The 24,191-nt window shown below is 36.6% G+C and overlaps 1 protein-coding gene across 2 annotated transcripts in view; it reads left to right on the forward strand.

The window, feature by feature from the left end:
• DNAH8 (dynein axonemal heavy chain 8) overlaps positions 1-24,191 on the forward strand; it is a 272,139-nt gene that overhangs the window by 128,709 nt on the left and 119,239 nt on the right. For both annotated transcript variants that reach the window (XM_063096081.1, XM_063096082.1), the window contains exons 41-49: positions 9,386-9,573; positions 12,409-12,495; positions 12,589-12,696; positions 17,922-18,056; positions 18,953-19,114; positions 21,113-21,359; positions 21,486-21,727; positions 21,816-21,956; positions 23,259-23,496. In XM_063096081.1, coding sequence (XP_062952151.1) covers positions 9,386-9,573; positions 12,409-12,495; positions 12,589-12,696; positions 17,922-18,056; positions 18,953-19,114; positions 21,113-21,359; positions 21,486-21,727; positions 21,816-21,956; positions 23,259-23,496 — 1,548 coding nt within the window. The remainder of the gene's footprint in view (positions 1-9,385; positions 9,574-12,408; positions 12,496-12,588; positions 12,697-17,921; positions 18,057-18,952; positions 19,115-21,112; positions 21,360-21,485; positions 21,728-21,815; positions 21,957-23,258; positions 23,497-24,191) is intronic.

A 24,191-nucleotide genomic window follows, 5' to 3' on the forward strand; every position in this document is an offset into this window, starting at 1 on the left:
CACTAGATATATGACAAAGGTAGTATTGTAAATCAGTGATGAAGAGATGGACTTTATAGGAAATGGTTCTGAGACAATGCATGATTAATATTTAACACGGGAAATTGGATTCCTACCTCACACCATATGCAAAAAACATATTTCTGGGGGATTATTATTATTTTTAAAATTTATATTATTTTTTTTAAATGAAACATATCTGTGGAGTACGGCATTGAATATCAATACCTGTGTGCAATAGATGATCCTCAAATCAGAATAATTAATATTTTCAACATTACACAATGTAATAGATTTCTGTGGCCCTTTACCAATTCCTCCCTTACCCAACTCCCCCTTTCCTTTCCCCACCTCTGGCAGCCTCAGTTCTGTTCTCTCCTTTTCAAAGTACAGCATAGTATTGTGATCGCGATATCTTTCTTTCTTTTCTTATTTATTTATTAATTTTTTTTAGCTCCCACGTATAAGTGAGGACATGTGGTATTTCTTTCTGTGCCTGGGTTATTTCACTTAACATAATTTTCCCCAAGTTCATCCATGTTGCTGCGAATGGCAGAATTTCTTTCCTTTTTCAAGGCAGAGAACTATTCCATTGTGTAAACATACTGTATTTTCTTTATCCAGTCATCCGACAATGAAACTGTTGTAAACTATTTATTGGCTATTGTAAACTGAGCTGCAGTAAATATCAGAGTACAGGTATCCCTTGGACATGATGATTTCCATTCCTTTGGGTATATACCCAGCAGTGGAATTGCAGGATTGCATGGCAGTTCTATCTGTAGTTTGAGGAACCTCCTTACTGTTTTCCATAATGGCTACACCAATTTACAGTTTCACCAACAGTGTAAGAGTGTTCTCCTTTCTCTGCATCCTCACCAGCATTTGTTATTCTATGTCTTTCTGATAATAGCCAGTCTAAATGTGGTAAGATGATATCTCAATGTGGTTTTGATTTGCATTTCCCTGATGCTGAGTGATGTTGAGCATTTTTTCATGTGTCTGTTGGTCATTGATATATCTTCCTTTGAGAAATGCCTATTCAGTTCCTTTGCCCATTTTTAAATTGGGTTACTTGTTTTTTTACTGTGAAGTTGTTTGAATTCCTTGTATATTCTGGATATTAATCCTTTGTGGGATACATAGTTTGCAAATATTTTCTCCCAATTTATAGGTTGTCTTTTTGCTCTGTTACTTGTTTCTTTTGCTGTGCAGAAGCTTTTTAGTTTATACAGTCTCATTTGTTTATTTGTTGTGAGTGCTTTGGGGGGTCATATTCATAAAGTTTTTGCCCAGACCTACTTCCTGAAGTATTTCCCTTATGTTTTCTTTTAGGAGTTTTATAGTTTCAAGTCTTATATTTTAGGTATTTAATCTATTTTGAGTTGATTTTGGTATATGGCAAGAGGTACAGGTCTAGTTTCATTCTTCTACATGTGGATGTCCAGTTTTCCCAACATCATTTATTGAAGAGGAAGTCTTTTCCCAATGTATGTTCTGGGTGCCTTTGTTAAAGATCAGATGGCTGTAAGTATGTATGTTGATTTCTGTGTTCTCTGTTCTGTTCCATTTGTTCTAGTGTCTGTTTTTATGCCAGTACCATACTGTTTTGGTTATTATAGCTTTGTAGTATAATTTGAAGTCAGGTAGTATTATGCCTCTGGCTTTATTGTTTTTGCTCAGGATTGCTTTGACCATTCAGGGTCTTTTGTTGTTCCATATGAATGTTAGGATTGTTTTTTCTATTTCTGTGAATAATGTAATTGGTATTTTCATGGGGATTGCACTGTATCTGTAGGTCACTTTGGGTAGCATGGACATTTTCACAATGTTGAGTCTTCCAATCCAAGAGCATTGAATGTCCGTCCATCTTTTTGTATCCTGTTTAAATTCTTTCAGCAGTGATTTGTAGTTCTCATTGTAGCAATCTTAAACCTCCTTGGTTAAATTTATTTCTAGTTTTTTTTTTTTTTGGTAGCTATTGTATATGGGCTTGCTTTCTTGATTTCTTTTTCTGCTAGTTCATTATTGGAGTATTAAAATACTACGATCTTTGTAATTCGATTTTGTATTCTCCAACTTTACTGAATTCATTTATCAGCTCTAAGAGTTTTTTGGTATAGTCCTTAGGTTTTTCTATATATAGGATCATGTCATCTGCAAACAGTGACAATTTGAGTTCATCTTTTCCAATTTGAATGCCCTTTATTTTTTTCTCTTCCCTGATTTCTCTGGCTAGTTCTTCCAATGCTATGTTAAATAGGAGTGGAGAAAGTGGGCATCCTTGTCTCATTCCTGTTCTTGGAGAAAAAGGTTTCAGTTTTTCAGTTTTTCTGCATTCAGGATGGTATTGGTGGTAGGTTTTTTTGTATATGGCTTTTATTGTATACTTCCCTTCTATATCTAATTTGTTGAGAGTCTGTCATGAAGCGATGTTGAATTTTGTCAAATGCTTTTGCTGTGTCTATTAAGATTATCATACAGTGTTTGTCCTTCATTTTGTTGACATTGTGTATCACATTTACTCATTTGTATATGTTGAACCATCCTTGCATCCGTGGGATGAATCCCACTTGATCATGACGTATAATCTTTTTGATGCACTGCTGTGTTCTGTTTGCTATTATTTTGTTGAGTATTTCTGTGTCTGTATTCATCAGGTCTTGGTCTGTAGTTTTCTTTTTCTTTCTGTTTTTGTATCTTTGTCTGGTTTTGTTATCAGGGTGATGCTGGCTTCATAGAATGAGTTTGGGAGAATGGCCTCTGTTTCAATTTTTTGGAATAGTTTGAAGAGAATTAGTATTAATTTCTCTTTAAAGGTTTGGTAGGGGCCGAGCCCGTGGCGCACTTGGTAGAGTGCTGCGCTGGCAGTGCAGCGACGCTCCCGCCGCGGGTTCGGATCCTATATAGGACTGACCGGTGCACTCACTGGCTGAGTGCCGGTCACGAAAAAACGACAAAAATAAATAAATAAATAAATAAATCACACAAGTTTTAAAAAAAAAAAAAAAAAAAAAAAAAAAAAAAAAAAAAAAAAAAAAAAAGGTTTGGTAGAATTCAGCAGGAAAGCCATCCAGTCCTGGGAGACTACTGATTACTGCTTCAATCTTGTTGCTCATTGTTGGTCTGTTCAGGCTTTCTATTTCTTTTTGATTCAATCTTGGTAGTTTGTATGTGTCCAGAAATTTATCCATTTCCTTTAGGTTTTCAAATTTGTTGGTGTATAGTTGCTCACAGTAGGCTCTAATGGTTCTTTGTATTTCAGTGGTATTGGTTGTGATGTCTCCTCTTTCATTTCTGACTTTTGTTACATGCATCTTCTCTCTTGTTTTTTTAGATAGTCTAGCTAATGGTTTATCTATTTTGTTTATCTTCTCGAAAAGCCAACTTTTTGTTTCATTGGTCTTTTGTATTGGTTTCTTTTGTTTCTATTTCATTTAGTTCTGCTCTGATCTTAATTATTTCTTTCCATCTAATTTTGGGATTGGATTGTTCTTGTTTTTCTAGTTCTTTGAAGTGTAGCATTAGGTTTTTTATTTGAAGTCTTTCTATTTTTTTTTTTTTGATGTAAACATTTATTGCAATAAATTTCTCAGTGTTGCTTTTGCAGTATCACACAGGTTTTGGTATGATACATCTTTATTTTCAATAGTTTCAAGAAATTTTTTGATTTCCTGTTTGATTTCTTTTTAGATCCATAGGTCATTTGGGAACATGTGTAATTTTAATGTATTTATATAACTTCCAAAGTTTCACTTGTTATTGATTTCTAGTTTTATTCCATTGTGGTCTGAAAAGATACTGTAGATGATTTTAATTTTTTAAACTTTTTGAAACTTGATTTGTGACCTAGCTTGTGGTCTATCCTGGAGAATATTCCATGTGCTGATGAGAGGAAAGTATATTCTGTAGTTGTTAGATGAAATGTTCTGTAGATGTCTGCCAAATCCAATTGGTCTTAAGTGTAGATTAAATCCACTGTTTCTCTGTTGATTTATTGCCTAGATGATCTGACTGATGTTGAGAGAGGGGTGTTGAGGTCTCCGGCTATTATGGTATTGGGGTCTCTCTATTTAGGTCAAATAGTGTTTGCTTTATATATCTGGGTACTCTAGTGTTGGGTGCATACATATTTATGATTGCTATGTCTTCTTGTTGGATAGTTCCCTTTATCAGTATATAATGACCTATTTGTCTCTTTTCATAGTTTTTGATTTAAAGTCTATTTTATCTGATGTAAGAAAAGCTACTTCCCACTCATTTTCATTTCCATTACTATATCCTTTTCCATCCCTTCACTGTTAGTCTGTGTGAGTCTTTACAGGTGAAGTGGGTTTATTATAGGCATGATATAGTTTGGTCTAGTTTTTTTAATCCAATCAACCAGCCTATGTCTTTTGAGTGGGGAATGCAATCCATTTAGATTTGTGGTTGTTGTTATAATGTATTGTCTTACTCCTGGCATTTTATTGATTTTCATTTGGTTGTTTCAAATATCTTTTATTATTTCTTTCCCTTTTATTGTTTGTCTTCGGTGTTCATTAGTTTTTTGAGGTGATAAAATACAACTTCTGTCTCTTTCTTGTTTGCAAATCTGCTCTACCAGTGAGTTTTGTTCTTTCTTATATATTCAGGGTGGTGATTATCATTTTTGGATTCCAGATGCAAAACTCCCTTGAGGATTTCTTGTTGGGCTGGTTGTGTGGTGGTGAACTCCCACAGATTTTGTTTGCTTGGGAAATACACTATTTGTTCTTCACTTCTAAAGGAGAGCCTTGCTGGTATTATTCTTGACTGGCAGGTTTTTTTTGTTTTTGTTTTTTTCTTTTAGTACTTTGAATATATCATCCCATTCTCTTCTGGCCCATAGAGTTTCTGCTGAGTAATCTGCTCTTAGTCTGAATGGGACTCCCTTGTAGATGACTTAATACATTTCTCTTGCTGATTTTAGGATTCTCTCTTTGTCTTTGACTTCTGCCAGTTTGACTATAATGTTCCTTGAAGAGGACCTTTTAGGATTGAATCTATTTGGGGATCTTTGAGCCTCTTGGATCTGAAAGACTGTATCTCTCCCAATACTGAGGAAGTTTTCACTATTATTTCTATGAATATGTTTTCAGTGCTTTTCCCTTTCTCCTCCCCTTCTGGAACACCCATGATTTGGATGTTTGTGTGTTTAAGGTCGTCTAATATCTGCCCTAGATTTTCATCATTTAAAAAAAATTCTTTTTTCTCTTCTTTTTGTCCACCTGGGTAATTTTAAAGAGACTGTCTTCAAGATCAGAGATTCTTTCTTTTGCTTGCTGTAGTTTCCTGCTTATTAAGCTCTTGGTTGTATTTTTTATTTTGCTGAATGAATCCTTCAGGAGTTCTGCTACATTCTTTTTTAAGGTATCAGTCCTTTTGTAAATTCTCTCTTTCATATCCTGGATTGTTTTTCTCGTTTCATTGTGTCATCTGAGCCTTCTTGTATCTCATTGAGTTTCCTTAAAATTGTTGCTAAGAATTCCTTTTCAGTCATTTCAAGGTTTTCCTGCTGTTTGGTGTCTGGTACTTGAAAATTATTGTATTCCTTTGGTAGTGTAATATTTTATTTTCTTTTCTTATTTTTTCATATTTCTAGCATTGATGTCTGGTCATCTGGTAGAGAGGTTGCTTCTTCTGTTACTCTGGAGTGGCTTTTGAGGAGAGAGACTCTGTCCTGTAGATGTATTTTCTATTGAGCATTGGACAAGGGTGTTTTAGATTTGGTTCCTGTTAGAGGCTGCAGTGTAGTCTCCATGTGGTTACTTCCACTGTATTCAATGTCAGAGTTGTGTGTGAGTACATCCATGGCCTAGGTACGAGGGCACTTAGTATTTCCTTGCTAATGTTAGTGACACTGTGTTGGGTCATCAAGGACATAGGTGAGATCTCAGGTTCTTGAGAGAAGCACATGCATGCCCTGTTGCTTCTTGGCTGAGGTGGGTGACCCTGGGTGGACTTACTGGCACCCCAGCTAGTGTCTCATGACCCTGATAGGTGCACTGGGGTATACTGAAACCCCTCAGCTTGAATGGGTCACCTTGGGTAGGGTTTCTCTTTCTTCTTTCCTGCAGGCAGGGGCTCTCCCTGGGTCCTTGCTTCTCCCCACTGGGGAATGGGTTGGTGGTGGCTGGGAATTTTCTTCCATACTCTATTAGTCTGTCCTGGGTTTCTGCACTTACTGGTGGCTCTGCGCATTTCCTTTCTCAGCTCAAGGCAGTCATGTGGGCTGTGCAAGCATTTCCCACTCCTGAGTGTGCAACCACAGGGTCAGCATAATTTACCCCTGTGGATTGGGCCACTGGGTCATTAGGCAGTGCTCACTCACCTCTTTCTGGTGGCCCTGATTGTGACCCTTCCTGTGTCAATGAAGTTGTGTGGTCAGCTATGGTGGCAGTGGCAGCTGTGGCTAGGGTCAGCAGTGGGCGGAGCTGCATGATGGGGCAGTGGCAGCAGGAGCTGCATGGTGTGGGTAGCTATGACTGTGGCCATGGAGGCAGGAGCCACACAGCATGGATGGCTGCAGCTCTGGCAGTGGAGGTGGTGGCAGTGGCAGGAACCACGTGTTGTGGGTGGCTGTGGCTGGCAACAGCAGCAGTGGGGAGTGGGACAAACTGCTCTGCAGGGAGATGGGTGATGCCTCTTGGATGGGATGATGGCGCTGGTGACTGCAGCAGCTGTGGCAGTGGGCTTATTCCATTCTTCTTCTGCTGGAGGAACATGCCTGGGGCACCTCTAGTTTGCTATCTTACCTCTCCTTCCTCTCACAAGTATTCTGCAAGCTAAATCCATTAAGTGTGACATTTTGAACATTGACAGGGATGGTTAGAGCAAGAGAAACACTCATCCACTACTGGCAAGGGTGTAAAACCTTTTTGGAAATCAATTGACATTACTTTAAAAAGCTTATGTGTGTATTTTAGCTCTCCTACCTCTTGGTCTGTGTTCAGATAAACTGCACTTGTGCACTGTGGGCATGTGTGTGAATGTTCACAGCAGCATTGCTTGTAACAGCAGACAACTGGAAATAACAAGAGTCCTCTGTGGTGGCTGGGAAATATAAATTTTGAACATACAATTTGTATGTTATGTATAGAGGAAAGAAAAAGTTATGTGTATATATAGGAAATTCTGTATAACAATGCTGTATAGTGATAAAATGAGTAGCTACAACAAGATGTAGTGACACAGAGCAGTCTCCCAAATATAATTTAGAGTGAAGGAAGCAAGTCTCACAAAAGTATATACAGTATAAAGTATAAATTTACTTAAAATTCAAAAATCTATCTACTTTATATATTCTTACACAGTATTTATGTGATATTTCTCCATTTAAGATGGAGAAGAAAAACATAAGTTACAGACTGGGAGAAGATATTTTAATATGTATAGCTGACAAAAGATTAATATCCAGTATTAAAAAAAATTCTCTTCAAATCATTAAGAAACACAAAATGAAACAATAATGAGATACCATTCTCACTCCTGCCAGACTGGCAAAAATGGAAAAGCTTGACAAAACCACTCTTGGTAAGGATGTGTAGAAATTCTCTTAGTACTTCTGTGTGTGTAAATTGGTAGAGCTGCTTCAGAGAAGAGTTCAGCAGCAGGTGGTAAATGTGAAGATGCACATACTCTGACCCAGTGTTTCTATTACTCACAGTGTAATTCATATACAGTGTTCGTGAATGCATACATAGGAAGAATAGTGTAAAAGCATACATAGGAAGTGTTGACATAAAATTCAGGGTAGAAGTTACCCCTGGAGAAGGAGGGAGTATAGATCCCAGAGGGACATTCATGAACTTGAACTGTTGTTCTAGTGTTCTATTCTTTAGAATAGAATCTGAAGCAAATTGTTAAGATTTGATAGGTGGATGCATGATTATTCATTATATTGTTGTTTATAATTGCCCATATATGGAAACATTTCTGAACCCCAAGAACCCTTTCTAGTCAAAGAGCAATGTTCTGTGGATTGCTCCTGACCTGAGGGTTGGGAATGGTTAAGAGAAACAAAGGGAGCTGAGGTAACCCTAGAATGCCAAAATTATGGCATAAAGCAGAGAACAAAAAAAGGAAGTGGCTGTCTCCAGTATTTTTCCTCCCTTAGAAGCTGTACACAGCTCTCTGAAGTGGGAGTCCTGACAAAGATCAACCCAGGTGGGCGCTTGTGCCAGAGAGACAGGGCGACAAACTAGGACAGACTGCAAGTCACGCCCAGGGAGGAAGCTCTCTTGCCTATCCCTTCTTCCAAATCACCAGAGGCAGGCATGCATCCTGCAAACAGGAATTTGCTGTTGGGATGAGGAAATGCACATTCAAAAACCATTATGCAGAGATAACAAAGTCACTTTAAATATTTTTGAAGAATTTAGAGATGTACCCAAAACAGTAAAGAGACTTACTGATCACTAACTTGAATTAATAGAGGAAACCGAAGAAAACTCGAGAGTACATAAAATTAATAGTTTCAGAGAGATTCAAGAATACATTGCATTCTACCAACTATAGAGAAATAGGTTGTTATGAGAAAATAACAGTTGGAATTCTTGGAAATTGAAAATGTAAATTAAGGAGAAAAACAGTGTCTTGAGGTGGAAAATCAAGAGAATACATTGCAAAAAGACCAAGAGCTGCAAAGTTTGACAGAAAAAGTTAAGTGTTATAGGGATAGACGTATAAGTTCCAACATGCCTGTAATTCCCAAAGGGGAAAGAAGAAAGACTGGAGGGACAATAATAAAAGAAATGAGCATTTCATGTAGCTGAAGGTAACGAAGGCTTTCATCCTTGGAGATTAGACAAGAGCAATGTTCACGATATCCAAACGCAGGTGCTGAGTTTGTAAGAAATAAATAAAAATCCCTTTGGCTATCTCTGTGTCATCCTGCATCCTGACATTTCTATTTCATTGCAATTAAAAAGGAACAGAGAGATCTGACCCAGATGGGGGTGTTCCTTATTTTGTCAATTTTCCCAAACACTAAGCCTCCTTCCACTCCCACCCCCACTGGAGGTGGCACTTCCATACTGGATCAAATTTTATCACTCTGGGTATAATGAGATATTGTGCCTTCATTTTGACAGTGTACTATTTTCATTTAGTGATGAAATACAAATAATTAAATCTTTCTTTATCACTAGAATTACTTCAAAAAGTTCCTGGAAAAACAGAATTGAAAAATAATACAAACATTTCCATGACCTTTTTGAAGTACTCTCGTACTTCTTTATAAACAGCCAGGTATGAAACGTTACATAAATCATGTTTTAATATATGACTGTTTGAGAGCACTTTGGAGAAGTGATAGCTATCAAGAAGGAGTAAAACTTTACAAATGAACTGTTTTTCCTGCCAGGTCTTGCACAATCAGGTTCCTGGGGCTGTTTTGATGAGTTTAACAGAATTGAATTGCCTGTACTATCAGTGGCGGCCCAACAAATTTATATTGTTTTGACAGCAAGAAAAGAAAGAAAGAAGCAATTTATTTTTTCTGATGGTGATTGTGTTGATTTAAATCCAGAATTTGGAATCTTCTTAACAATGGTGAGAACATAGGCTTTAAATGCAATTTGATTAATTTAATTATTATGGACTCAAATAAAAGAAAGTGTATATTAGTGGGTAAATGACTGATTATCCAAGAGTCCTGAGATACTCTCTTGTGTGATTTTTTTTTGAGTAGTAAAAATAGCTCAGACAGAAGATAAAATAGTAATATGTCAATGAAAATAGCTACTATTTATAGAGCACTTATTATGTGTAAGGAGCTGGGCTAAATGTTTTGTGTACTATGTCAGACAGAATAACTCATGCTGTACTGAAGTAACAAACAATTCCCAAATCTTAGTCACTTAAAACCACACATGTCCATTGTTGGTTGACTGGGGTAGGGGTGGGGAGGGTAGAGTCTGCTTTATATGTCCTTATTCTGGTACTCAGGCCAACAAGGTAGCTACACTCTCAATCATTGCTGGTTGCTGTAGCAAAGGAAAACGAGAACATGAAAATTTGTGCTCTGGCTCTTGGAGTTTCTGTCCAGAAGTGCTACAAGTCACAAGTCATTCGCTAAAGCATGTTACATGGCCATACCTATTCTTTAAGGAGGCAATGAAGTACAGTCCCATCATGTAACTGGAAGGAGGAAGAACCTGAAACATTTGGTCAATAACACTAATGACTATCACATGTACATCGTCTCATTTGATAGCTATGATTGCCCTCTGAGGCGGGTATTTTGTAGCTGAGATATCTGAAGCTCCGGGAGACTTAAAACTTGCTCAAGTCACACAGCAGTATGAAAAAGAGGTTATTGTCTCTCTAACATCAAAACCTCACTGCTTAACCTGTATATGTGATTTTTCTCTGACATTTAATATAAGGAAATGACTTAGAATTTCCAAAGTAATTTAACAAGGTCCTTCACCAAAGAATTGTAACAAAATCAGTTTCTATGTGTATTAGTCTGTTTCTGTTGCTTCTAACAAAATACTTGAAACTGGGTGATTTGTGAAGACATCGAAATTAATTGCTTTCAGTTTCTGAGCCTGGGAAGTCCAAAGTTCATCTGGTGATGGCGACAGTGACCCAGGGGGTCTCATGTTGCAAGATGGTGGAAGCAGAGAGAGCAGAGAGAGTCGGTTCCTCATGTACTGTTCTTTTAAAGGCCTCAGAACCACGCCCATGACCACCATTATCAATCCATTCACTACAATCTAATCACTTCAATCCCCTCCTTTCAATTACCATAATAGGATTTCCCACCCTCAACAGTTACAGTGAGAATTAAGCTTCAGTGACGTTGGGGGGCATCCAGTCTACAGCACCATGTGATATATGTCAGAGCTTTGAGACTCAGTTACCATGTGACAGAGCGCAGAGTTTTACAGTTTGGTAAAGATAGGAAACCAGAGGCACGAATAAATAGGAGTTTCTATGAATTAGGGAAACGGAGTTAATGTTGAATCAGTTTTAATGTGTATATGTTTTATCTGTAAAGTTAAATCTATAAGTTTCAAGGTAACACAAAATACTCAGCTTTAAATGTCTCAGTGGACAAAGATAAATTACAGGAAGCAAAATCAGAAAAAATTCTGGTAAGTTTTATTATAAGCAAACATCCAGTAAGGCAGTTACGGGGAAATAATAATAATCCAGAAGTGGTCAGTTACAACTCAGGAAAGGAGATGGAGACAGATACTCAGTGTGAAACTGTGGCCTAGAAGAATATAGAAGAAGCTTAACATTCTCCCTGGATTAAGAATAATATTGGAAATATAAATTAGATATTGCATTAAGCTGTGAACAACTGAGACACAAGAAAATAGCTTCACATGTAAGGATTTATTCTCTTAAGAGTGTTTCTGCTCCATTACGGTTTCCATCTTCAGGGCCACCTTATGACCCAAGATGCTCCAGAAATCATCACTATTTTGTTGCAGCCAGTTGATTGAATCAACTCCCTTCACACAGACATCAAGGATATTCAGTTTCCCTTTGGATCTCACTGCATAGAATTTAATCATACCAGCTGCAAGTCAGGCTAGGAAATGTAGTCTGTAATCTGCAGTGGTGATATCCAGCTTGCAGCTGGGGATCTGAGACTTACCAGCAATCTATATTTCTAGAACCTAGCAAGGTATCTAGCCTATTGACAGTGCCCGGTGAATGTTCAGGGACTGAAGTTTTCTTAATGAACTTTCCTAACATAACTGACCTCTATTTGCCTTACTTGTCTTGGAACCTCAACCTTTCCTTTGGGACTTTTGGGTCTGACCTATCTTTGAGCTATTGATACTTATAAGGTCTAAGTTTCCTTTCCTCATCTACTTCTGTCCTTTTCAATGTTTTTCTCATCATTCCCTTCTTTATTATCCCTCACTCAAATGTTGGTTTTTTTTCCCCCTAATGGCACTTTGTCAGCCAAAGAACTCTATAACTATGACTGTAAAGAATAATTGAAGAGATTAAATAAAAATACCTAAGTAAGCTGATCAGTATAAAATCCTGAACTTTTTCTCTTTCTATGAAATATTTTAGACTATAATTAACCAGGTTTTTATTCGGTTTTCTCTTTTATTCTTCCATTTTCTTTTCAATATTTTTAAACCAATAGACACAGAGATGCTTAATATTTGCTACACAAAATTTTGTGTGTGACTTTATTACTATAATGAAAATGGAAGTATATAAAAAGGAGTGATGTGGACATTAATAAATATGGATGGTCCAGCACACATTTTTGTGAAAGCAAGAACATTTTATGAATGTAATATTTTTCAGTACCACCTTAGAATCTGAGCTAGGTGTTTGAAATATATTTGTATACAGGAGATGAAAATTATATTAACAATTACAAATTAAATATATTTTAACTTTTAGAACCCTGGATATGCTGGGCGCCAGGAACTACCAGAAAACTTAAAAATCCAGTTTAGAACTGTTGCTATGATGGTTCCTGATAGACAGGTATGCACCAGGATTTAAAAGCATACTATTATTTATGTTCTTTACCTGTTTTTCACTAAAGTTGTTGAAAAATCTCACTGTGTTAATTTTCAGATCATTATGCGAGTTAAACTTGCAAGCTGTGGTTTTCTTGAAAATGTTGTCTTGGCTCAAAAGTTTTATGTTCTTTACAAGCTCTGTGAAGAGCAACTTACTAAACAGGTAACTTTATATATCTGTTGTTCCCCTAGTTATAGAATTTGGTTTTTCAGTTTGCAATTTTTCCTTGATAGATACTAATCAGTCAGTTAAAAAAACCTCATCGACTCTCTTCTAAAATGTATTTACAATTAATTTGATTATGCCTATTATATATATTGGTTACATATTTTTAGAATATTTTTATTTTGAAATAATTTTATTCATTTTATAATAAGATTCACAGGAAGTTGCAAAGAAATGTACAGGAGCTGTATACCCTTTACCCTGCCTCCTTCAATGTTGATATCTTGTAACTGTAGTACAATAACAAAACCATAAAATTGATACTGGTACAATCCACAGAATTTATTAAGGTTTCACCAATTATACATGCACTTGTGTGTGTGTGTGTGTGTGTGTGTGTGTTTCTGTGGAATTATGTCACATGTATAGGTTTGTGTAACCACTGCCACAGTGAAGATAGGAAACTGTTCATCACCACAAGGTTCCCTCATACTATCTCTTTATAGCCACATCCATCTCTCTCTCAAATTCCTAGCCCATTGCAGCCACTAATTTTTTCTCCATCTCTATCATTTTATTTCAAGAATGTAATATATGTGGAATCATATAGTATGTAACTTGTTGGTTATGCATTTAAAATCTGTCACTCAGACTGTATCATTCTTGAAAGATTTTTAAAATTTAAACGTATTGATTTCACATATTTGTGGGGCAGAGATTTATATTTCAATACATGTATACAATGTGTGATGGCCAAATCAGGGTAATTAGCATACTCCTCATTAGAACACTTAATCATTTCTTTGTGATGAGGACATTCGATTTCCTCTCTTCTAGTCATTTGATAACATGCAGCAAATTATTATTAATTATAGATGCCTATAGTTCACCAATAGAACTCATTTTTCCTATGTAGCTTGTTTGTGTCCATTAACCAACTTCTCACTATCCACCCTTTCCCCCTTCCCACCTCTAGTAACCACAGTTCTGCTCTCTCCTTCTGAAAGTTCAACTTAGTATTATTGTTTATTTATTTAATTAATTTGTATATTTTAGCTCCCAATTGTGAGTGAGAACATGCAGTATTTCTCATTCTGTGTCTGGATTATTTCACTTAACATAACTTTCTCCAAGTTCATCCATGCTGCTACTAATGGCAGAATTTCATCCTTTTTTTATGGCTCAGTAGTATTCCATTGTGTATATATACATCATTTTCTTTATCCAGTTGTCCATTGATGGACATTTACATTGGTTCTGTATCTTGGCTATTGTGGATAGAGCTGTGATAAACATCGGAGTGCAGGTATCCCTTTGACATAATGATTTCCATTCCTTTGGGTATATACCCATCAGTGAGATTGCTGGATAATATGGTAGTTCTGTCTGTAGTTGTTTGAGAATCCTTCATGTTGTTTTCCATAATGGCTGCACTAATTTACAGTCCCACCAACAGTGTAGAAGGGTTCCTATTTCTCCTCATCCTCACCAGCATTTGTTATTCTCTGTCTTTTTGATAATAGCTAATATAACTGGGGTGAGATGATATCTCAGGCTGGTGTTGATTTGTATTTGCCTGATGTTTAGTGATATTGAGCATTTTTTCATGTTATCTGTTGGCCATTCGTATGTTTTCCTTTGAGAAATGTCTATTCAGCTCCTTTGCCCATTTTTTAATCAGGTGTTTTTTTTTTTTTTTTTTTTTACTGTAAAGTTGTTTGAGCTCCTTGTATATTCTGGATATTAGTCCCTTGATGGATGTATAGTTTGCGAATATTTTCTTGCATTCTGTAGGTTGTCTTTTCAGCCTGTTGATTGTTTCCTTTGCTGTGAAGAAGTTTTAAGTTTCATATAGTCCCATTTTTTTTCTTTTGTTGCCTGTGCTTTTGAGGTCTTATTCATAAAGTCTTTGCCCAATCCTACATCCTGAAATGCTTCCTATATGTTTTCTTCTAGGAATTTTATAGTTTCACATCTTATATTTAAGTCTTTAATCAATTTTGAGCTGATTTTGGTATTTGGTGAGAAATAGGAGTCTAGTTTCATTCTTCTACACATGGATATTTAGATTTCCTAGCACCATTTATTGAAGAGGCTGTCCTTTCCGCAATATATGTTCTTGACACCTTTGTGAAAGATTAGTTGGTGTAAATATGTGAATGAATTTCAGAATTCTCTCTTCTGTTTCATTGATCCATGTGTCTGTTTTTATGCTAGTACAATGGTGATTTAGGTACTATAGCTTTGTAATATATTTTGAAGTCAGATGGTGTAATACTTCTGGTTTTTTTTTGCTCAGGATTGCTTTGGCTATTTGGTGGTTTTGTTGTTCCATATGAATGTTAGGATTGTTTTTTCTATTTCTGTGAAGAATGTCATTAGTATTTTGATGGGGATTGCATTGAATCTATAGATCACTCTGGGTAGAATAGACATTTTCACATTAATTCTTCCAATCCATGAGCATGGAATGTCTTTCCTTTTTTTTTTTTTTTTTTGTCCTCTTTAATTACTTTCATTAGTGTTTTGTAGTTTTCATTGTAGAGATCTTTCACCTCCTTGATTAGATTTATTCCTAGGTATTTCTTATTGTGGTTGTAGCTGTTACAAATGGGCTTGCTTTCTTGGTTTCTTATTCTGCAAGTTTGTCAGTGTGTAGAAATGCTACTGATTTTTGTATATTGATTTTGTAGTCTTTAGTCTTTTCTATATATAGGATCGTGTCATCTGCAAACAGGGACAATTTGACTTCATCTTTTTCAATTTGGATACCCTTTGTTTCTTTCCCTTGCCTAATTGCTGTGATTAGAAGTTCCAATACTATGTTAAATGGCAGTGGTAAGAGTGGACATCCTTTTCTTGTTTCTGTTCTTAGAGGAAAAGCTTTTAGCTTTTCCCCATTCATGATGATGTTAGCTGTGGGTTTGTCATATGTGTCTTTTATTGTGTTGAGATATTTCCTTCTATACCTAATTAATTGAGAATTTTTATCATGAAGGGATGTCAAATTTTGTCAAATGCTTTTTCTGCATCAATTGAGATGATCATGTGGTTTTTGTCCTTCATTTTGTTGATGGGGAGTTTCACATTTATTGATTTGCTTATATTGAACCATCTTTGCATCCCTGGAATAATTACCACTTGATCATGGTGTATAATCTTTTTGATGTGCTGTTGAATTCTGTTTGCTCGTATTTTGTTCAGAATTTTTGCATGTGTGTTCCTCAAGGATATTGCCCTGTAGTTTTGTTTTTCTCTTGCGTCTTTGTCTGATTTTGGTATCAGGGTGATGCTGCCCTCATAGGATTAGTTTGGGAGAATACCTGTTCTTATATTTTTTGGAATACTTTGAAAAGAATTGGTATTAATTCTTTAAAAGTTTGGTAGAATTTGGTGATGAAGCCATCCGGTCCTGGGCTTTCCTTTGTTGGGAGACTGCTGATAAGTGATTCAGCCTCATTGCTCATTATTGGTCTCTTTGGGTTTTTTGTTTCTTCTTGGTTCAGTTTTGGTAGGTTGTAGGTGTCCAGAAATTTATCCATTTTCTCCAGATTTTCAAATCTGTTCTCTTTTATAGTTGTTCCTAATAGTCTCTAATGATTCTTTGTATTTCTTTAATATCAATTGTAATGTCTTCTTTTTTATTTCTGGTTCTTGTTATCTGGTCCTTCTCTCTTCTTTTCTTAGTTTAGCTAATGGTTTGTTAATTTTGTCTCCTCGAAATAACTTTTTGCTTCATCAATCTTTTGCATCTTTTTTTGGGTCTCTATTTAGTTCTGCTTTGATCTTTATTTTTTTCTTTCCATCTACTAATTTTGAGATTGGGTTGCTTTTGTTTTTCTGGTTCTTGGAAATGTAACATTAGATTGTTTATTTGAAGTTTTTCTGTTCTTTAGATGTAAGCATTTACTGCAGTAAACTTCTTTCTTAGTACTGCTTTTACAGTATCCCATAGGTTTTGGTATGATGTGCTTTAATTTCAATTTGTTTCAAGAAATTTTTTGAATTCTTGCTTAATTTCTTCTTTGACCCATTGGTCATTTGGGAGCATGTTATTTAATTTTCATGTATTTGTATAGTTTCCAAAGTTTTCCTTGTTATTGATTTCTAGTTTTATTCTGTTGTGGTCTGAAAAGATACTTGATATGATTTCAATTTTTTTTTCTTTTTTAAAAAAAGATGACTGGTAAGGGGATCTTAACCCTTGACTTGGTGTTGTCAGCCCCATACTCTCCCAAGTGAGCTAACCAGCTATCCCTATATAGGGATCTGAACCCATGGCCTTGGTGTTATCAGCACCACACACTCTCGAGTGAGCCATGGACTGGCCCTGATTTCAGTTTTTTAAAATTTGTTGAGACATGACCTGTGGCCTAACAACCTGGAGAATGTTCCATGTGCTGATGAGAAGAATGTATATGCTGTAGTTGTCAGATGAAATGTTCTGTAAATGTCTGTCAAGTCCAATTGGTTTAAAGTGTAGTTTAAATCCAGTGTTTCTATGCTGATTTGTTGCCTAGATGATCTATCAGTCCAGTGCTGAGAGAGGGGTGTTGAAGTCCTCAACTCTTATCATATTGGGTGTCTATCTCTCCCTTTGGATCCAGTAATATTTGCTTTATATATCTGAGTGCTCTTATATTGGGTGCATATATATTTATGATTGTTATGTCCTCTCATTGAATTGAACCCTTTATCATTATATAATGACCTTCTTTGTTTCTTTTTATAGTTTTTGATTTAAAGTTATCTCATCCAATAAAAATGTATCTACTCCTGCTTGGTTTTCGTTTCCATTTACATCATATATCTTTTTCCATCCCTTCACTATTAGTCTGTGTTTGTCTTTACAGGTGAAGTGAGTTTCTTGTAGGCAGCATATAGCTGTGTCTACTTTTTAAATTCATTCAGGCAGTCTGTATCTTTCAAGCAGGGAATACAATCCATTTACATTCAGGGTTATTGAAAGGTATTATATTACTCCTAGCATTACTGAAAAGATATTTAAGGTATGAACACTGTATCATAAAACTTGATTTTTCCAATGGAATAATCATTTTTCTGTCAAAGGAAACATTGTAGAATTGAACTAATAAAACTTTGCAGCTTGATTACTCCAAAAGTATGGCAAAGTTTCAGAATATCTACATTTATATGTTGAGTGAGCCTGTGTTTAGAGTTTTTCAATTAAATAATCTTTTTTCCCTCTTTTCTCATCTTAGGTTCATTATGATTTTGGGTTGAGAAATATTCTATCTGTATTGAGGACACTTGGATCTCAAAAAAGAGCCAGACCAGAAGATAGTGAATTAAGCACTGTCATGAGAGGACTAAGAGATATGAACCTTTCTAAATTGGTATCTTTCTTCTTTGAATTCAATTCTTTTCTGAGATTTTGACCTGATTTTTTTCTATTTGGATAACAAGTGGGTATTGGCTCATGATGAGCTAAGAGCACTAATAATTGCAAGGAGAATGATGTGGGAATCTACCGCTGTGTTTCCAGAAGAAGACAAAAAACTCCATTACCCATACTCTGTATGACCAATGTGGGCTGGAAATGTCTCCTCTTCTCAGTTGTGTGCTGTAAAACAGGTCACTGGTGGGCTTCAGCTCCTAAATATCAATCACTGCCTCTCTTAGAGAATGGTATTCTTGAAACTCCTATAAGTATTCAAGAAAGCAGCAGAGAAGCCCTGGAGAGAATAAAGAGAAATTAGAAGGGATCAGAGGTTGGGAATGGGGGCAATCTGTGTTTTAAAGACGTAGCAAATAAGAACTGGAGTCAGTCGACTCAAACCTACTGCTCACAAGAAAGGCAGAACACTGTTCTAATGAAAATTTCCAGCCAATGCTGGATGAAGTCATGCAGGGTTATGGGTATTTTCCTAATTTAAACAAAATCTTTATACTTCTATTCTCATGGGGTTGGGACTATAAATTGCATATTGTTGAGGTTAATATGAATACCAGAATGTGAAAAGCCAAGTATTCATGTGATAAAGTAATGAGGGCAAACCTTGGAGTAGTAGACTGACACTGGATGGTAGAAGACATTGAATGCCAAGGAACTTTGAGTGCAATGTGGATCCAGTGGTGATATTCAGGGGAAAGTACTAGAGGACACAGTCTGATTGGGAGAGTAATAAAAGATTCTCTGGGCATGAAGTGGTAAGTGCTATGCACATCCTAGCTAGATGATAAATGTTTGTTGACTGAATGAGTAAATGTATTGTAACCTATGCCACTCTAGGTTGATGAAGATGAACCCCTGTTCCTCAGCTTAATCAATGACCTGTTTCCAGGATTACAACTGGATAGTAATAGTTATGTGGAACTGCAAGCTGCAGTAGCCAACCAGGTTCAGGAAGAAGGTTTGATTAACCATCCACCGTGGAACCTGAAACTTGTGCAGGTAAAAAATTTAAATCTATTATCAGTATAACAATAAGTGTGTGCTGCTAAAAACCACCATTTGATTAGAAGAACTCATGATATTAATATTACTTGATGTAAATGTTGAAACTAAAATGTTTCAATTTAAAAACACCATATATAGATCACTGTAAGAAGAGTTCTCATGGGGATGTTTTTGCCACAGGGAGATAATATGAATTTGCCCTAGCTCACAGTAAACAAGCAATAATTTACTGTGGTTGTTACTTACACCCTGTGAGAAGGTTGGACAGTAACTGGAAACTCAAGAACAGTTGGGATGGGATAGTAGGTTATAAAATCCTGTGAGATGGAACAACTGAACTGGCTTCTTGCCCAGTCTGGCAGTATTAACCACAGCTTGGTGCCTTAGTGAGGCTCAGAGCCTGAGGAATCTGGGAGAGTTCCTTTGCTCCTGCTGTGTGTGTGGACCTGTTGTATCCTTCATCTGCACTAAAACTGGAATCCTTTGCCTGCATCTGTTGGTATCTTTGTGTCCACCACATTTTATCCTTGTGACAACCACCCAACTACTTTATCAGCAGAGTCAAACACTTGTTTAGCAGACACTCAGGATTAAATCTCTGTGTGCTTGATGCTTTGAGGGCATTCTCCAGGGCTTTTGGAAAATGAAGGAACTGACATTGTGGAGTGCGTTAAAAACATTTGAAAACTAATAATTCTTAACTTACTGTCCTTGCCAGTTTATAAGGTGTGCAAATACATGATGCATATTCAAATCTTACAAAAACTATATGGGGAAATTTTTAAATATTTTTAATCATTCATGTGTTGGAAACCAAAATGTGTTTTTAAGAAATTTTCTGGGAAAATGTTATTTCACATGTGATATGCATACAGTATACTGAATATGAAAATCCTAGTCATTTCAATGGGTGGGGACTAGAATATTGTGTTTTTTGTTGAAGTCGATAACATTACTCTTGAATGTAATATTGTGGCTAGTGTCTCTGTTGCTCTTAAACTACAGGTTACAGTACTAATACATTTCTGTCCAAAATGTTAGGAGAATAACTCAGATTCTACCTCTAATCAGCTGTGAGACCTTTGGCTTCTTATTTTGATTAAGAAAACTATAGACAGGATGTTGTAACAGACACTGCCCATACTTGTATAGTATGTCTCCTTGAATCCTGTTACCATTTCCACGTGCCACCTCCCCAGCTTCCAGGTGCTTTTGCTTCTAAGAGCAAAAGGAGGACTGTAGCCACGTTTTTGGCAGGTGCAAACTCCCAAACGCTTGGGAGTTTATTTCTCACCCACCCCCAAACCAGCCTCTCCTTGGTTAAGGACTAATGGATGATGGAGTAGGAAAGTCAAGCTTCCCTGCTTCCAGGTGGAACAGTCACTGGGTCCCCTGCAGGATCAGGCTTCAGTCTGCCCTCTGCAGGACTTTGTCCTCTGTCACACCTTGTTTGGCTTCTTCCCATTCCTGTGTTGTTTCCCCCACTCCCTCATCGACTTCTCTTGGGAGCGCTCCCTGAATAAATTACTTGCACACAAATCCTCTTGCAGGAGGTACTTCTGGAGAACCAGAAGGCCCATGTGAAACTTGGGTCTTCACTGGGATGCTTTGTGTTGCTGCTTTTCCCCACTAAGGGGCGACATCGTCACATTGGATGCAAAGTTTGCGGCAGAAAAACTGCTGGTTAACCTATCCCCAAACCAAAATCACAAGGAATGGTAGTTTGAGAAGCAAAAACAAGATTCTCAGTTAATTATTTCCAAAATGTAACTCAATTTTCACATTCTCATTACTTTATCGCTTATATCATTTTATAATGTGGTGCTAATTTGCTTTCCACGTCTAGTAAAGCAAAAAACATTTTTACATCTTGGTGAATTGGTTACTTTAATGAAGCGCTTATTTAAAGGCCTGTAATTTTCAGCTAACTACTATGAATGGCAGCATGAGACTCATGAATTGCGCTTTTCAATTTATCATTTAAATGTGTAGCTATATGAGACGTCTCTGGTACGCCATGGCTTGATGACTCTTGGGCCCAGTGGTTCTGGGAAGACAACGGTTATAACAATTCTCATGAAGGCATTAACCGAATGTGGAAGGCCTCATAGAGAAATGCGAATGAATCCAAAAGCTATTACTGCGCCTCAGATGTTTGGCAGACTGGACACTGCTACCAACGACTGGACAGATGGGATTTTTTCTACTCTGTGGAGAAAAACATTAAAAGCTAAAAAAGGTATACACAAACCCTCTTTTGTGATCATTTTTTTCCTGCCAGGTTATTAATAAGACAACATTTAAAAAATTTTTTGTTTTAATTTTTTGCTGATGAAAAGTGATTTTCTGTTTTAATTATTTGCAGGTGAAAACATTTTCCTCATTTTAGATGGCCCTGTGGATGCCATTTGGATTGAGAACTTAAATTCTGTGTTGGACGACAATAAAACTCTCACATTAGCTAATGGAGATCGCATTCCCATGGCCCCTAATTGTAAACTTTTGTTTGAAGTCCACAATATTGAGAATGCCTCTCCTGCCACGGTTTCCAGGATGGGCATGGTCTATATCAGCAGCTCTGCTCTCAGCTGGAGGCCAATATTGCAGGTGGGGAAGATGGATGTGCAGAAGTATGCTCAGTGTCTTTCCATGTTTCACTTTCTTAATAAGCAGAGATTCTGTTTCTTTGCTGCAGGCATGGTTGAAGAAGCGCACTGCACAGGAAAGTACTGTATTCCTGAGTCTGTATGATAAAGCATTTGAAGATACATATACATTTATGAAACTAAACCTCAGTCCCAAAATGCAGCTCTTAGAGTGCAACTATATTATGCAAGTAAGATTTTTCTTTTTGTACATTCACTACTTTGATTTTGAGATTTTTTTTCCCTCACTCAGTTGCAGCTTACAGGCATCTAAAATAAAAAATTCATGCAGTCCATAGAAATTTTTTTATATTGTGGCTGTGAAAGCTCTGAGAAGTCTGATTCCTATTAAGATCTTATTAATGATTTTACCATCCTTTCTTTATTATTTTACTTCCTAGAGTGCTGTTGTCAAGGGAGGAATAATAAACTCCCTTTCTTACTGTCAAGTTTAGTAACCTGTCTCAGAAAGACAAAATAATAGCAGTTTTACAGAAAAGTACAAAAAGAAGCTTGTGACAATCAGGAAAAATTGGCTGGCAATCTTGGCTTTGCAAATTTAAAACATATCAGACAGGGAAAACCTTTAAACAAAAATGCCCTGAAAAGTAATTTGTAGTATTTTTTTTCCATACTCAGTTTTCTTTCCTTACTAGTTTTGGAAAAAACAGAACTAGTAATAGATTTTTAAGGAGTCTCCTAATTGTACTTTCTAGATGCTCTCTCATTATCCATTCTAGTACTTTGATTCCCAGTGTGGGGGCAAGTCAGTGAGGGTGGGTAGGTTAGAAATAATATGTAGGGCCCAAAGCAATGAATTATTAGTATTACCTTTAAATACGTAATATAAGAGAAAATTGTATCTTGAGATAATTTTGTTTTGAGGATGTCTTACTGTAGTATATATTTCTTTCTGACGCTGTATTTTCTTCAAGGGCCAGATAGCAAATATTTTAGGCTTTGCACAATGCTCTGTCTCAGCCACTCGGCTTTGCTGTTGTAGCACAAAAGCAGCTGGAGACAATGAAGAAATGAATGAGTGTGACTGTGTTCCACGAAAACTTTGTTTACCAAACAGGTGGCTGGCCCCTGGGGCTGCAGCTGGCTAAGTCTTGCAAAATGTTAAAAAGAAATAATATCTTTGATCTGGAAAATTTGGATAACCAAACTTTAAAATCAGAAGCTACCTTAGAAAACATCTGGCCTAGGCCTTTAGCTTTCCATATTAGGAAACTGAGACTCAAAGAAGTTAGCGGCATGAGCTGGGGGTAGAACCACACTTCTAGATTCCCGGTTCAGCATCCTTTCTGCTAGACTACGCAGCCTGTCTAAAGCAGGATGGCCTTCCTTCTAAGTGCTGTTGGCATTAGAACAGTGATCAAGCAACATCTTGAGATATATTTGTTTTCTTCTCTCTTTCCTGCTTCCTTTTAATTTTATTAGTAGTAAAATTTTTTTAATTAAAAATTTTATTTTATTTAAAATTTTTTCAGTCTCTCAATCTTCTGGAAGGTTTAATTCCCTCCAAAGAAGAAGGTGGTATTTCATGTGTTGAACATCTTCATAAATTATTTGTATTTGGCCTAATGTGGAGTTTAGGAGCCCTTCTGGAACTGGAAAACAGAGAAAGGCTTGAAGCCTTCTTACGACAACACGAAAGCAAGTTAGACTTACCAGATATACCTAAAGGCACGAATCAAACCATGTATGAGTTTTATGTTACTGATTATGGTAAGCACACTGAATTATACCTTAAGTGAAATGACTTTTTTTTTTAATGGAAAGAATGTAAACTTCCTTAAACTCTTCTATGGGGAAACGTTAAGCCAGTTATGAACAACATAATTGTTGATAACATTTTAAAAGGGCATATTTGTGAAAGATTCTAGAATTTTGCACATTAGCCATGCCAAGAACTGGAATAGAGACTCCTGACTTCTCCATTGGGAGTGGACTAAGTAAAATCTGGCATAAATAAGTTAGCAATAGCTCTTAGATTGTCTGCTCTCTAATGGTTAAAGAGGAAAGGTAGCAGTGTAGAGAACACAAATTCTTCATGATGCAAAGCATGATAATGCATGTAACAGATCAGTCCCACAGTTTCCCTGTTGGAGATGTCAGAATGAGTAGAGAATTAACCAAGCAGGAGGGATCCTACTTACATGTAGCAGACTCGTCAGGTCCAGTGCTGTCACCTGGGTCCCCAGCCCTTCATGTGTGGCAGGGCCAGCTCACCTCTCTTTAAAAGAAATGCCCTTGAATTTGTTGCTTTTATCCAGAGCCCAGGCTCCAATTCTTCTAAACCCCAGAGAGGAAAAACCATGCTTCCCAAAACCTGTATTTATCTCTGATTCCTCCTAAAATCTCTAAAACAGCAAAAGTTTCTTTCTTTCTTTTTCTTTTTTTTTGCTTTAATGTATAAACAA

The sequence above is a fragment of the Cynocephalus volans genome, chromosome 5 (genome assembly GCF_027409185.1).
Source record: "Cynocephalus volans isolate mCynVol1 chromosome 5, mCynVol1.pri, whole genome shotgun sequence".
Classification (NCBI taxonomy): Eukaryota; Metazoa; Chordata; class Mammalia; order Dermoptera; family Cynocephalidae; genus Cynocephalus; species Cynocephalus volans.